The sequence below is a fragment of the Copadichromis virginalis genome, linkage group LG4, assembly GCF_057382275.1.
Source record: "Copadichromis virginalis isolate Kocher_CV1m ecotype Utaka linkage group LG4, C_Virginalis_male_GT1.1, whole genome shotgun sequence".
NCBI classification, from domain to species: domain Eukaryota; kingdom Metazoa; phylum Chordata; class Actinopteri; order Cichliformes; family Cichlidae; genus Copadichromis; species Copadichromis virginalis.
Window position 1 is genome coordinate 6,645,407 of NC_140621.1, and position 14,984 is coordinate 6,660,390.

The 14,984-nt window shown below is 38.3% G+C and overlaps 1 protein-coding gene across 1 annotated transcript in view; it reads right to left on the reverse strand.

Annotated features, from left to right (window-relative positions):
* Positions 1-2,323: 2,323 nt before the first annotated feature.
* The window catches only part of LOC146710708 (carbonic anhydrase-related protein 10-like), a 145,422-nt gene continuing 132,761 nt past the window's right edge, over positions 2,324-14,984 (reverse strand). The window contains exon 9 of the mRNA XM_085453303.1: positions 2,324-6,571. Within this exon, the coding sequence (XP_085309429.1) occupies positions 6,549-6,571 (23 nt within the window). The 3' untranslated portion in view covers positions 2,324-6,548. The remainder of the gene's footprint in view (positions 6,572-14,984) is intronic.

A 14,984-nucleotide genomic window follows, 5' to 3' on the forward strand; every position in this document is an offset into this window, starting at 1 on the left:
GTCCTCAGTAGTCCTGATTTTGAACTGTTGTAGTCCTGTTTTAATTCCGGATCAGTTCTGGGTCTGGTTGAATTGGGGTTTAGTTCTCGTGTCTTGATACCGCCCGGATTTTGTTCTGCCTTGCTGCTTAATTAAAAAACTATTTTAAGGTGTCCTGCATATGTGATTTTTTTTTCTGATATGAAGTCATTCTTTTTCGAACAAAACTCAAAACACCCCCCTCCCCCCCTCCAAATCCAACATGCATACTACCCTTATATCAACCAAAGTTCCAGAAAAAACACAAATTATGAATTTATTTGTGTGTAATGTAATGAGATTAGCATTTGATTCCCAGGTAAAACATAAATTAGAGGTGCTGCAGTTAGCTGGGTACGAGTCTGGCCTGTAGCCCTTTACTGCATGTCTTCCCCACTCTTTATCCCCAATTTCTTAGCACTTAGCACTTGATGAAGACATGCAGACCGTTCTTGTAGCAGTTCTTCAGGTCTGCACACATCTCAAGAGTGATTTTGGGTCACTCATCTTTACAGAAAGTTTTGGCTCCCTTCATGGACTTTCTATAGCTTCAAGGTCTGGAAACTGCCCAGGCCACTCCATAATATTAATGTGCTTCTTTTTTAGTCGCTACTTTGTTACCTTCACAGTATATTTTAAGTCACTGGCATCCTGGAAGACCCACTTACAACCACCTCGCTTGGGTTGACATTCTTCATTTTATTCCTTTAAATATCCACTTCATGACCCTGATCAGGAATGACTGCCATGTTGAAAGCCAGTAGTCATTCATTCTCAATGCTCCGAAAAACATACGACAAACTTTTAAACTGGGAGTGCTAGCTGTTACACACAAGCTGTGCTGGGGTGATAACTTAACAGAAAATGGTAGACAGCAAAATAACTGTAAAAAAAAATAACAGCAGCAAGCTTGTTGGATTTAACCAACAACTTTTATAACTTTGAATAATTGAATTCATTTATTATTATTATTATTAGTTGTAGTAGTGTACTTTTTTTGTACTGTACTTGTATAAGGGCAATCAAAGAATTAAACCTTAAACACTAAACGCTTCCCAGCCAAGAAGTCTAATAACCTTCTGTGAGACTACAACACTTTATTTAAGACAAATAAACAAAACAAAAATGATGACCAATCACGTGGCAGCAACTCAATTCATTTATGCATATGGACTTGGTCAAGAAGACCTCCTGTGAACCAAACATCAAAATGGGGAACAAAGGGGATTTTAGCAACTTTGAACTTTGGCATGGTTGTTGGTTCAGCTTGTCTCAGTATTTGCAAAAAATCTGCTGGGCGTTTCCAACATAGCTATCTAAAGAGTTTACAGAAACTATTAAGCAACACAGAAAATATCCAGCGAGTGCCAGTTCATTTAATAGTTGGTAATAAGAAGGCAATGGTAACTGAAATAACTGCTTGTTACAACCAAGGCATGCAGAGAACCTCATCTCTGAACTCACCACATGTTAAAGCAAATGTGCTATAGTAGCAAAAGACCAGATAAAGGGTCACTCCTTGGTGGTGGCAGTGGTGGTGGTACGGGGTAGAGCAGTGGGGAGGGAGGTTCTTGTTACACTTGTGCCACTCAGCTGAGCATCATTTAAATACCAAAGCCTACCTGAATATCATTGCTTACCATGTCCATCCCTTTATGACAACAGTGAGCATATAAACACCATGTCACTGCTTTTTTGAACATGAAAATGCACTTTGCTGTTTTCCAATGCCCTCCACAGTCACCAGATCTTGGTGTAATAAGATACCTTTGGGATGCAGCGTAACAGGTGATTTGCATCATCGATGTGCATCATACAAATCTGCATCTACTGCATAATACTGCATTGTTAAATCTATGTATAACAGAATTAAGTCAGTTCTGAAGGCAAACGAGATTCCAACAGAGTATTAGCAAAGTGCACTGTACCTAATAAAGTGCCTGGAGCATGCATGTTTACAGGAAAGTACATTATTTATCACATTATTGTTGTTTTCCATAGTCCCTGCTTTTAGTTTGCCCTGCAATTTCCAGCAGAACAGACTCTGGAAACCTTTAAATGTTGTTCCCACAAAGGTTCTAGACTGTGTAAACTCACTGTGTATATTTTTCAGCATCATTCAAACAGTCTGGATCTTACTATTCTCTATGCCTGTTTTCATTTCCTATTAAATCCAGACAGTCACCGCTGCTCATTCTCATTAAACGCTTTGTTACACTGTTAGTAGTTTATGACAAAGACACTCAATGAAGCTTCTACTAATTTCAAAATAGATGAACTAATTAATTATATGAGTTCCACAATCTTTAAACATAAAACAATAGCATTTATTTTGTCCAAAAAGGTAATAATCTCCACTGTAATCCATCTTAAACAAAACTCATATTTACATTCAACATACATGAGTATAATTTCAAGTTACCTCAAATGAAATATAGCTTTTATAATTGTAAATTCCTTTTCCAGTGGTTGTAGCACATAGCTCCCATAGCTCATCATAGTTCTTTTTTTTTTCATTACAGTTACATATTAAAACTAAACAAACATAAAGAGTCAGTTTTTTTTCATGAGATACAACATCACAGCAGACTGAAAGGTAAAAATAAAAAAACAATCCCACAAGTTGACCAGTTCGGTTAGTGACAATCCATGATGGGAAACCATTACATAAATTGTCTCTATGATGGGAATCTTTATCCAACAATTTTAAGATCTACAACCATCAATGCATGTTAAACCTGAATGAAACAAAGAAAGTCTTTTTGATTTGATGGTTTTGATCAGGCCTTGAACCCATGAAGATCTTTAATATAAACAGTTGTTGGTACCTTATTATTCTGTGGTGTTTTATTTATAGAGCAGCTGTTCAGTGACTTTGTTCTAGTTTTATCATATTGTTGTTACAATATGATATTCAGTCCTGCCAGTGTTGTCACACAATTGTACTGATCTACAGGTGGTGCTTGAAGAATCAGCTATCTGCATCTTGAGAAGGATGGAAACATCTGAAAAGCTTAAATGTAAAAACACAAATCAAATAAAAAATAATAATTAAACAAATTTGTTTATAAGAAAATGCCACAGAGAAAATTGAATATTTCAGACATTAGTGTCTGCATTTTGAATATATTATTGGAGACGGTCGCACTTTCCCACTTTAATAACAACAAGATCAGTAATGTCATTTACACTTGATAATAATTATCAACAACATGATTTCACTGGCAGAAATGCTGAATGTGGAGAAATGTAATCTTGTTGTGTCTCTCTGTGTTACTCTGGATAAATTTGACCCTTTCTTCTCCAACTAACCCCAACCGCCCAGTTATGTTTGTTTTCATTTCTCTCGTGGCACATAAACAAATTACAATAACTACTTTTCATTTTGAGAAATGCAGATTAGTTGGCTGTAATGGTTACAGCCTAACAACTTTATTAGGTAGGTAGCATCAACTTATGTTTACCGTAAAACATGCTGGTTGAAAACCTTTGAAATCCAGTATTTAGCATTACCAACTTTCTGTATTTAAGGTATTTTGTAAAATGATTTGCAAAAAGGTCAAAGCTAATACTGTGTTTAAATAATATTGGAGTTGCAATAACTGCCATCGTCTGAAAATAAATGTCAAATGTGATAATTATAGCTGGGAAACTTGTCTTTTTCTGATATATCTGACCTGGCAAAAAAGGGAATGACAGGAAATGTAACGACAGTTAAATATAATTATGCCATAAAATGTGACAGATTTTTTTCATGGATTGGAAAAAAAAAATACTGTATATTTAAGAAAAAATTATCATCACTCACTCAGTACTCTTCAGACTGGTTCTGTACAGTATCATTCATGTTTTTAGTTAAGATTTTGATAAAGACTGCGGGAAATCTTAAGTGAAATGGCACCAGAATACTGACAGTTGCCACATTGAGTCGTTTAATGATGTGAATGTGGGACTTTTTAACTTAAATATCAAAATCCCCACATACTGTTAAAGTGATACAATGCTTACAAATTCAAGTCAAATAGTCACTATCCTGATTATTGGTGAAGAAAATAAGGAAATAGCATTTTTTGTACTGTTACAGCAGCATTAGTAAGCTAGGTACTTGAATAACAAGAATGAACCTTTGGTGTCACGGTTAACGCCGACTATCAGCTTTGTCCCGTGTTCAAGACTAATATATTTTTTGACCCATTCATCTCTTCTCAGTGTTTTTACTACACTGATTTAGTGTTTTTCCAACATCATCACGCTGTTCTTTGTTCTCCTTTTAGCTGCTCCCTTTAGGAGTCATCACAGCAGATCATCTCCCTCCGTCTCACTCTATCTCTAGCATCCTCTTCTGTCACACCATCTGTGTGCATGTCCTCGTTTACTATATCCATGAATCAACTCTGTGGTCTCCCTCTATCCCTCCTGCCTGGAATCTCCATATTCAACATCTGTTGTGCAATATACCCACCGTCCCTCCTCTGCACATGTCCAAACCTCTCAGCCTTGTCTCTTTAATTTTGTTTCCAAACAACTCAACCTGAGCTTTCCCTTTGATGTCCTCATTTCTAATCCTGTTTATTCTTCTCACTCGAAATGAAAACCTTAACATCTTCAGCACTACCACCTCCAGCTCGGCCTCCTGTCTTTTAGCTAGTGCGACTGTCTCCTAACCATACATCATAGCACATCTCACTAGCATCATGTAAGCCATCCCTGCTCATAAATCACCCAATACGCTCGTTTCCATCTACTCTTCTTCACCTCTCTTGTGTACTGCTCATTGCTTTAGATGGCTGAGCCTGGGTATTTAAGCACATCTAACCTCCTTGTCTCTGCTTCTTGGCTGTTTACCTTTCCATCTGTCTCCCTCTCCTTCACACACATATTCCATCTTACTTCTCTTCTCCTCACCAAAGCATACCTCCACCTGTCCAGACTCCCTTCCACCTGCTCCTTACTCTCACTATAGATCAGGTAGTCTGAAAATGTCACAGTTCATGGACACTTGACTGGCCTTACCTCATCTGTCAACCTGTCTGTCTATCTCCACTGTGAAATGGAAGAGACTCAGAACTGATCCCTAATGTAATTCCAGCCACACCAATCTGTGACTCCTACCCAACACCTTACCACTGTCCTGCTGTCCAGTACCAGACTTACATACTTCTTTGCCACTCCTGACTCCATAATGCAGTGCCAGAGTTCCTCTCTTGGTACCCTTCCAAATGTTTTCTTTAGATCCACAACTGCATACTTCTCGAATCACTTTGTTCTTTCCCCAAATCCTAATTACAATGACTGCAAAGTGGTGCTTTTACTTCAGTTACAACTGTACAAGAAAAACCTTTTGTTGTTTTGTTTTGTTTTCTCCCCCACACTCCTTCTACATCATTTTGGGTGGGGGACAAATCCAAAGCCAGACAGGCCTGACATATCTCATTACAGTTGCTAGGCTGATTGAAGAGCTTCTATTTAATGCAGGGATTACTAAATGGTTAATTTGCAGAGGGTACTCTTTGCAGAATAAACTTTGGTGAAAACAGTCTGTTTGCTCTTGGAGTAATGGAAGGAAGGTCAGCTCTTAATACATCGCTGTGAAAAGCAGGGACTTGATGTGAGATGAACTCTGACTCCGCTTTTTAATTAAATACCATGAAGACGAGTGAACATTTTCAAAATCATGCAAATTGAGTGACCTATCTCTTTCCAATCTCCAGTGGCTCCATCTGTTCAGGTCTGTAAACTGTCAGAGATCCAGCTTCTACCTCCCTTTAGCTATGTAACCTCATTTCACAAGTTCTGAATTCTCTTTTCAAAATGATCATCTTTAATCATTATTTGATATCAGGATAGGCATGTTATTCTGTCTCATCATAACAAAGCTGAGGGTTTCTTTAATGGCAGGGGTATCGATCATCATTGGGAATGTAAAATGAACTGAAGAAGCTTGTTGGATGAGAGGTGACATGTCTTCAAGACCAAGCTCCTTAGACTACCATGACCTGGATGACTGAAAACTTACACAGACATGTTAGAAATGCAACAGTTCCTCTGGTGAATCAATGAGGGTTTTTTTTATAATTGCTTTCTGTACCAGATTTGATAAGTGATTATCACAGCCAAACCCCAGGAACTGGCATTTTTAGCTGCATCCACACATCTATAAATTAGCCATAAAATGTTTGGATCATTGCAACTTCAATCGTCGTGACGTCACAAAACAAATAAACAGACAGTACACAGTAGACATCAGAGTCCTTATGGTCTATTTCACACTTTGTATTGATTTGTACCATCGTTGCAGGCCCCTGATGAGTATTGTTAGACAGTGGATGAGTAGGAGGCCAGCGTAGCAGTTAGAGCTTTGTCATTTGAGCTGAGCTAATATCAGTTTGCTTAAGCTGTCTTTAGTGATGTGCAGCTTTTGTGCTTTTTATTGACTGCATGTCCCATTTGTTCTTCTCAGTTTGGTTCGGCAGTGGGAAAAGGGTGCCAGTGATTCCTGCCTCTCCAGCTGTGGTACTGCAGCTTCACCTCTATTTCAGGAGCCACTGGTTCACTGGAGAAGAGGAGAGAAGGAAAACCGGAATTTATTATTTTTGCATATTTCTCATTTATGTGTTTCGGATCATCAAACAAAAGATAGTCTGAGTAAATACAAAAGGGAGTTTTAAAATGATGATATCAAACCTTCTTGGGCCTATGTGAAAGCGTAACAGTTCTAAACTGGTTCCACAACCTGTTGCAGAGTTACTGCTTCTGCAACAGTAACTCAAAAAACCCTCATTACAATCAAGTATGCAATAGAGCATCTCTGAACTCACATTCACCACACATTGAACCTTGGAGCAAATGGATTACAGTAGCAAAAGACCAGGCCAGGAGTCACTCCTGCCAGCTTAGAAAAGGAAAACAAGACTTAATTTGCACAGCCTCCCTAGAATTACAATACAGAATATTTCAAAAACAAAGAGTCCAGATTTCTGCGGTAACATTTAATAGGTAGTGTCAGAATTTGGCAACGTTTGAAAACATTTCGGCATGAAAGCACAGATCCATGCTGCTAGGCACATTATTTCAGTTCAATTCAGTTTTATTTATATAGCATCAAATCAATACAGCTGCCCTATTTTATAAGGTAATGATTCGACAGTTTACAGTGTTATTTATACATTACTGTCTAAACATCACAGCTTACCTATTGTTGTTGACCAACCCAGTCTCACACCCGTCCATGATGCAGTCATGACCTTTAACCTATTAATTCATGTTGCTGAATCAATACATCGATCTATGACCTTTAATCTATTGATTCATGTTGTCGGACACAAATTTCTTTAAATTCTCTTCAACACAAATTTGCATTTTGTATCCCTGAACACAAACTTTTATCAGCCCGCTATGTCCAAGTCCACAGCTAGAAGTTATCTGGACTTTCAGTGACCCAAGTCTGACTCGTGCACATCACAGTTTTTTTCTACACATATTTAGCATGACTTTTAAATAAATGATTACAAATGTCTTGTTGCATCAAATTTAAACATTAAAAATTACTGAGTTGGGCTTAGAACAGTATGATGATTTGGGTTAAAATGCACTGCTTGCCATATCTTTTCAAATACTGTTGTCCTGGTTGCCATGGTGACACCTCCCTGCTTTTTCTGCAAGTGTAGTTCCTCAAACAAAATATATTTCCTAATGAAAAGCATTACTCACAAATTCATGTTCACTGACACAAACAAAAAACACTTAACAATTCGTGTCCATGAACACGAGAAGATTCATTTATTGTGACTATTTCACAAACTGCCTGAAGACCAGGCTGTACCATCCCTCTCCCATCGGCCGCAGTGTACCGATCCTCTGATAGCTGCTTTTAGCAAGATAACAATAAAGTCAAAAACATGACTTTTGCCTTTCTTCAGAATAATAATGAACTGGCTGTACTCAAATAGGCTCCACATTTACTAAGTCCTCAGTTCCATAGAGTACAATTTAAAATGTGATTTTTGCAACTACATCCCAACAGCCAACAAATCTGCAACAAGGGTGTTGCTGTCATGTTAACATGGACCAAAATGTCTGAGGAATGTTTGCGGCACCTTGTTGTGTCAGGAAGAGGACTATAACAGTATATGCTTATTGATTGTTGAGAAAAGAAATCTCATGCACAAAACTATCTCCCCACCTTTGTAATACATCTGACATGACAACCCCCTATCCTCCTACAAATCACCCGGTTACAATTCAGCTCAATTTTATTTGTAGAGTGTACAGAGTTCCACTAACAGTCTTCCCAAGGTGGTATATAGTCTTAGGTAAAAACCAGACAATATAGGACCATCAACAATCAGTCTTCTGCGAGCAGCCACTTGGAGACAGTGGAAAGGAAGAATCCCCTGTTATCGGAAACAAGAGAACCAGGTTCAAGTGGGCACATCCATCAGTCCAACCCAAGTGAGTTGTGTGGAGATAAAAAGGAGAAAAAGCCTATTAATCTGCTAAATTACATTTAGGAGATAAACTGTTTAATAATCCAATTAATGTCACGCAAACTGCTTTCTTTTAAAAGTTGCACCTCTCACCAATGCTTTAAAACATCCGTCATTTTTCTATAAGTCCAATTTACAAAACTGACCAATCAAATTCAAAGGTTACTTGAACTGCACAGTTGAATTTCTCACTTATTTGCAGTTGCAGTTGATCAAAGGTATTTAGCGTTTGTGTTAGTTTGCGTTACTATGTTGCAGTTTCAAGCAATGTTTTGGTTCGCCCTGATTAGCATGAAAACCACTAAAGCCAAATGAATACTGTATATATTCTATACTTGTGCTGAGCTATGCATATTCAAATTAACTTTGTAACAAGGACAGTAAACAGACACAACTAAACAAAAGTCCCCTGGAGTGCTGAATATACTCCTCACAGGTTTCCAGTGGATTGCCAGCTACATTTTCTATCACCTCAAAAATCCTGCTAAAGCTGTCTCAATGCATCTTGTCTCTTCTCTTTTCTGTTATCTTAGACTGACTCCATGATGTTAAGATCAGGGCTCTGTTAGAGCCATATGATGTAGAATTTCAGAATTGCTTGCTCTTCTTGGCTGGAGTGCATTTTGTCATGTTACAGAATAAATATGGATGACATAAAACACGTTTCTGATTTTACTGCATGATAGATTTTAAAAAAAAATCTATAATAATATAATTGTAGTCTGAGCACATGAAAAATCAAGCGAAATGTAAAACTGGTATAAGTGGGGTATGAGTGGGGAAAGGTATTTTTATTTTCACTTTGGGATAGATGTACATGCTGGTTGGCAAAAGGCCATAGATTCTAATCAAATGTAACTTTTTTAATGCGAGTTGCAAAACAACATAAACCTTTTCATCAGCAAAAGGCAATCGCTGACAGCTGCTTGGTGCGTCAAGCAGATGTCAGCCTAAAAACCTAGCTGCTATTAATGAAAAAAGGGGGGAACAAGATAGTACTAAAAAGATATAAAGTGCAGGGAGGAAATCAGTGGGTATGAGTAAGTGCAGTTAACTGAAAGAGGGAATTTCAAAGTGAATTAGTCTGTGGAGGAGAAAAAGAGATAACTCCTGCCAAAAGCAAAATCCATGCGTTTATTTCCCACCAGGATCCTCTCATTGGCAGAGTGCACTGTGTTTCTATACTTTCACTGGATGTTGAAGAAAGTACAGAAGCTTTTTTTTTTTTTGCAATGTCATCTCAGCCTTCTTGCCTGTTACTGGATCACCTGACTTTATATTTTCTAAAGAGAAAGAGATAATATTTGATAGCTTTTAGAATTAGCAACTGCAAGTACAGGTCAGGGCTTCTACATAGTTTATTTCAGAAGCTGCAGTATTCACGGCGCAGAGCATGTTAACCTCATCTTTCAAGGAAGGATATCAAACTCTACGCAAAGCTTTTACTCCAACTGAAAGCCAGTTTTTCTGTCGCTACAGTGCAAGGTAAATGCATTTAAATCATTTTCATTTTCTCTTTGGATCTTATACTAAACAGTTAGATTTTGAAATGAAATGTAACATTTCAATTCAATTCAATTTTATTTATCTAGCGCCAAATCACAACAAAAGTCGCCTCAGGGTGCTTTGTATTGTACAGTAGATCACACAATAATAGGTACAGAGAAAAACCCAACAATCATATGACCCCCTATGAACAAGCACTTTGGCGACAGTGGGAAGGAAAAACTCCCTTTTAACAGGAAGAAACCTCCGGCAGAACCAGGCTCAGGGAGGGGCGGCCATCTGCTGCGACCGGTTGGGGTGAGAGAAGGAAGAAAGGATAAGACATGCTGTGGAAGCGAGACAGAGGTTAATAACAGATATGATTCAATGCAGAGAGGTCTATTAATACATAGTGAGTGAGAAAGGTGACTGGAAAGGAAAAACTCAATGCATCATGGGAATCCCCCGGCAGCCTACGTCTATTGCAGCATAACTAAGGGAGGATTCAGGGTCACCTGGTCCAGCCCTAACTATATGCTTTAGCAAAAAGGAAAGTTTTAAGCCTAATCTTGAAAGTAGAGATAGTGTCTGTCTCCCGAATCCAAACTGGAAGCTGGTTCCACAGAAGAGGGGCCTGAAAACTGAAGGCTCTGCCTCCCATTCTACTTTTAAATACTCTAGGAACAACAAGTAGGCCTGCAGAGCGAGAGCGAAGTGCTCTAATAGGGTGATATGGTACTACAAGGTCATTAAGATAAGATGGGGCCTGATTATTTAAGACCTTGTATGTGAGGAGCAGGATTTTGAATTCAATTCTGGATTTAACAGGAAGCCAATGAAGGGAAGCCAAAACAGGAGAAATCTGCTCTCTCTTTCTAGTCCCTGTCAGGACTCTTGCTGCAGCATTTTGGATTAGCTGAAGGCTTTTCAGGGAGTTTTTTGGACATCCTGATAATAATGAATTACAGTCGTCCAGCCTGGAAGTAATAAATGCATGAACTAGTTTTTCAGCATCACTCTGAGACAGGATATTTCTACTTTTAGAGATGTTGCGCAAATGGAAAAAAGCAGTCTTACATATTTGTTTAATATGTGCGTTGAAGGACATGTTCTGGTCAAAAATGACTCCAAGGTTCCTCACAGTGTTACTGGAGGCCAAGGTAATGCCATCCAGAGTAAGAATCTGGTTAGATACCATATTTCTAACATAAAGCTAAGATCTCCTGATTTAAAAACTAAATAAAATGCTGAACTGATGAAAAGGTTTTCCAATACCGAATCACCAAAGTACTGCCTCTCCTGACCTTCGTTCAATAACAACAGCTGCAAACGTGAACTGTTCTTTTCAGGTCCCACCACAGCATCTCAGCGCCATGACTATTCCACTGCAAAATTTATATTTTATTCCTTTTGAGCCATTCAGAGTTGGACTTAACACTAAAGGGACAAACCTAAAGGCAGAGGCTTGCATGGATTTTCCTGTCAGAGATGTTGGTGTGTCAATGAAATCTGCCAACCAGCAACAACTTTTCTAGCACTTTTCTACACAAGCACTCAAAGCACTTTATACAACATGGCTCGTTCAGCCAAGCACTTTTTTCTAAGTGTTTTTTAACATTCACACCTAATGCAACCAACGCCTGGAAAGTCTGCTTGTAAACTGCTAACTGCCTGAATAATTCAGATTCATAATTCAGATTATGACTTCAAGGTCTTCTGTGTGAGACCAGAATCATGCAACTAATCAATAAAGCCACATCTGTGCTGTAGGTATAATGTTCCTTTTTTTGAATTCGAGTTTGCCTTTTGACGTATCTAAAATTTTAGATTGTCAGTTTTGTTTTGGATTAATTCTTTAACATGAAGGCTGTTTGAGGTGGGAAAGCTTGAGCATGAGTTCCTAGATGACTTGCCCCGTGCTCTTGAATTTTAGAAAGTCAGCTTCAGTGTCGGTATGTGGAGTCCCAGAGCTGTGTATCTAATAGGGATTACCAAACTGCTGGTGCTGTGTCTCTTAGCATGTTTAGATGCAACTTATTTCCTCTTAATAATAATATTTCATTTACTTTCCTTTCAGGTCACTCAAAGCAAAAGTATCTCAGAGTGCAGAGGTTAATCCTTTAAAACCTAAACCATCAAATAATTGCCAGAAACAGTCTATTGTCAAAAATTTTTTGACAATAGACTGTTTGTTGAACCTTTAGACAATATATATATATAAAATATATCAAATTCTAATCTGCATATATGAGTTTTAATTTGTATCAAATTTGCTACATTAGCCATATTTTTGCAATTTAGTCATTAAAAATGTGTCATGCAATTTATATCATTTTTTGAGGGTAAAAAAAAGGTCATGCTGATGATATAGAAGTCTCAAAAACTCACAAAAACACATGTATCAAATATGATAAGCTTTAAAAAAAATGTAAAAATAGCTTTAGAGTGACACTGGGTCCCTGACCAAATAAGAATAACACATGAACAGTTGTTGCATTGAAAAAAGTCTGTATTATGCATTAGTTGATTTTTTATATCATTACTTACTATGGCTTTATAATTATATTTATCAAAAAAGAAAAAAGATGTTGTAGTAAATTATAAGTGCTTTTCAAATAAAGAGTAGAAATGAAAGCTGCAAAGCAAAAAAGAAGACAAAAAACCCCACTGAACAAAAGTTTGTGGGGAAAAAGGCTTTTACGATGACCTTGTTAGAGATCTGAACTGTGTTGCAATTTAGTTCAACGATTAAAGTTAAAATTCTGCGGAAATTAGGTTATAATGGCTTGAAAAAGACCATTTTTAACATTTCACTTTTCAACCAAAAGGGACATCCACGTAAACAACCATTACCAGAAAACCAGATTCAGACTAGAAAATAACACTGATGCATGCCTGATGCTTGGGAGGAAAAAGTTTGTAAGGAACCAAAGGTCAGAAAACAAAGACTAAAGCCAGAGTGAGCCTTCTTCACTACAGCACTTCACTGATGCAGCCCTGTCCTCTCACACAAAGCAATTTATCCTAATAACGTGATAATACTGGATCCTGGTAGTACTGGCATTTCTGTGGCAAGCAGAAGAACACTTAGAAGAAGTGATAGTGTACTAAAACCTTTTTTTTTTCATTTACGCATTTGTTTTTTGTTTTGTATTTTTTTGATGATGATAAATACAGGAGCCACCACAGCTGGAAAACACTAGGGGGTAAACTGGTGGAGAAGTGGTTCACTAAAAATTTAGGAGCCAAGTGCCTCAGTCTCACACAGTGGAAGTGGAACGCATTTAATAAAAGATCATTGGAGACCGTTTTTGAAGTTTAACCTTGAGTTGAAAAAAAAAAGCACAGAAACTGAGATATTTTGTCTTGTTTGATAGCAATTACTGGCAACCTGGCAAGTCTAAAAAAATACTATATTCCCACATACCCCCAAAACAAAGAGCAGCCATTCTGAGTGTTTCTGGTTTCTGGAGATCACCTAAACAGTCTTCCAAGGGACTTCAATTGCTTCAAATGCATTGCCAGAGAAAGACAAGGACCTGGCTGCAGCGTATAAAATTGCCAGTTGAATTTTGCTGAGGCTACTGTTGATCATATTTTCTCTACTTTGTGAGAGCATTAAAGCACTGAAGCGTACCATCTTTCTTTTGGACAAAATTAATTAAAGGAGAGCAGAATTCCATCTGGGAAATCTTATAATCCTTCCACATGGCCAGATGGGCCCGGAGAACTGGGAAATAGACCTCTAACACAGGAATTCCTAACTGTGAAGCCCAGTTCTGTAACACTGAAAAGAAAAGGCAGGCAGATGATTAGACATGGAGAATTTCTGGTGTCCATCTTTTGTCAGACTAAAGTGTGGAGAAAAATCACATCTGACAGCATTTGCTGGAGAGGAAAGGTTGTCAGCGCTTCTTTATTGGGCAATCAAGAAAGTTTATTCTTGATAAATCGCAGAGACATTACAGACATTTCTTAAAAAATGACCGACAGAAAGCTGCTGTGAATATAACCATGAATTCAACAAAGATTTAATCCACTATAAAAGCTTCATTTGTCCTCCTCTTTTTATTTTTGAGCACCCATCTCCTCAAAGGTATCTCAACAATCCAATCGCTTCCACTGGTTGGACTAACACTGTTGGAATTTCTAAAAGCTCCTCTAGGGAGTAGGGATGGGTACCGGTGTCCGGTGCCATGATGGCACCGGTTCTGACATAAACGGTAGTAACCAGACCGAAAAGCAGCGCACATTTCGGTGCTTTATTTCGGTGCTTTTTTTTCCGGAGCTGTGATACACTTCTAGCCAATCATTTTACGTTTCCGAGGATAGTAGGCGGGTCCAGGTACGTACGTTCTGTTAGAGCAGAGCTACAGATTAAAAATGCCCAAGGCGAAGCGGTCAAAAGTCTGGCTGTACTTCACAGCAAAATATGCAAACTCAGCAGCCTGCAACAAGTGCTTTAAGCTGATACTGTGATACTGTCAAAGGAGGTAACACCTCAAATCCGATGAAACACCTGGCGACGCATAGCGTTTTTTTTTAAAAGCCAAGAAATGCGCTGTATTTGATAGCTTGCTGCGAGACCTCACACCGAGCACATCTACTGCGCGTGGGTTGCCTGTTATCAGACCCAGAGTTAGCAACATCCCCAAAAACACGAAGAGGAGAGTCCTGGCCCCTAGCCCTGCCAGTGTAGCAGAAATGATGAGGATGATGATGGCAGCAGCAGCCGTTCTTCTCTGCGTGAGTAACTTAATGTGGTTCGTGTGTAATTTACGTTGAGTAGGCTAACCACGTTATTACATTAATACATGTAAGGTGAAATAGCAAACATCATCATAGCTACATGCGGCTGTCTTCTTGTTTGATGGCAGATACTCCCTTCACCCTGGCCAAAAAGGCTAAAATGACCAAAGAAAAAGAGGGAAACAGTTAAACATGAGAGGTTTTTGGATAAAGTTTTCAAGCACTGCTTCCAGCCAAGAGTGATAC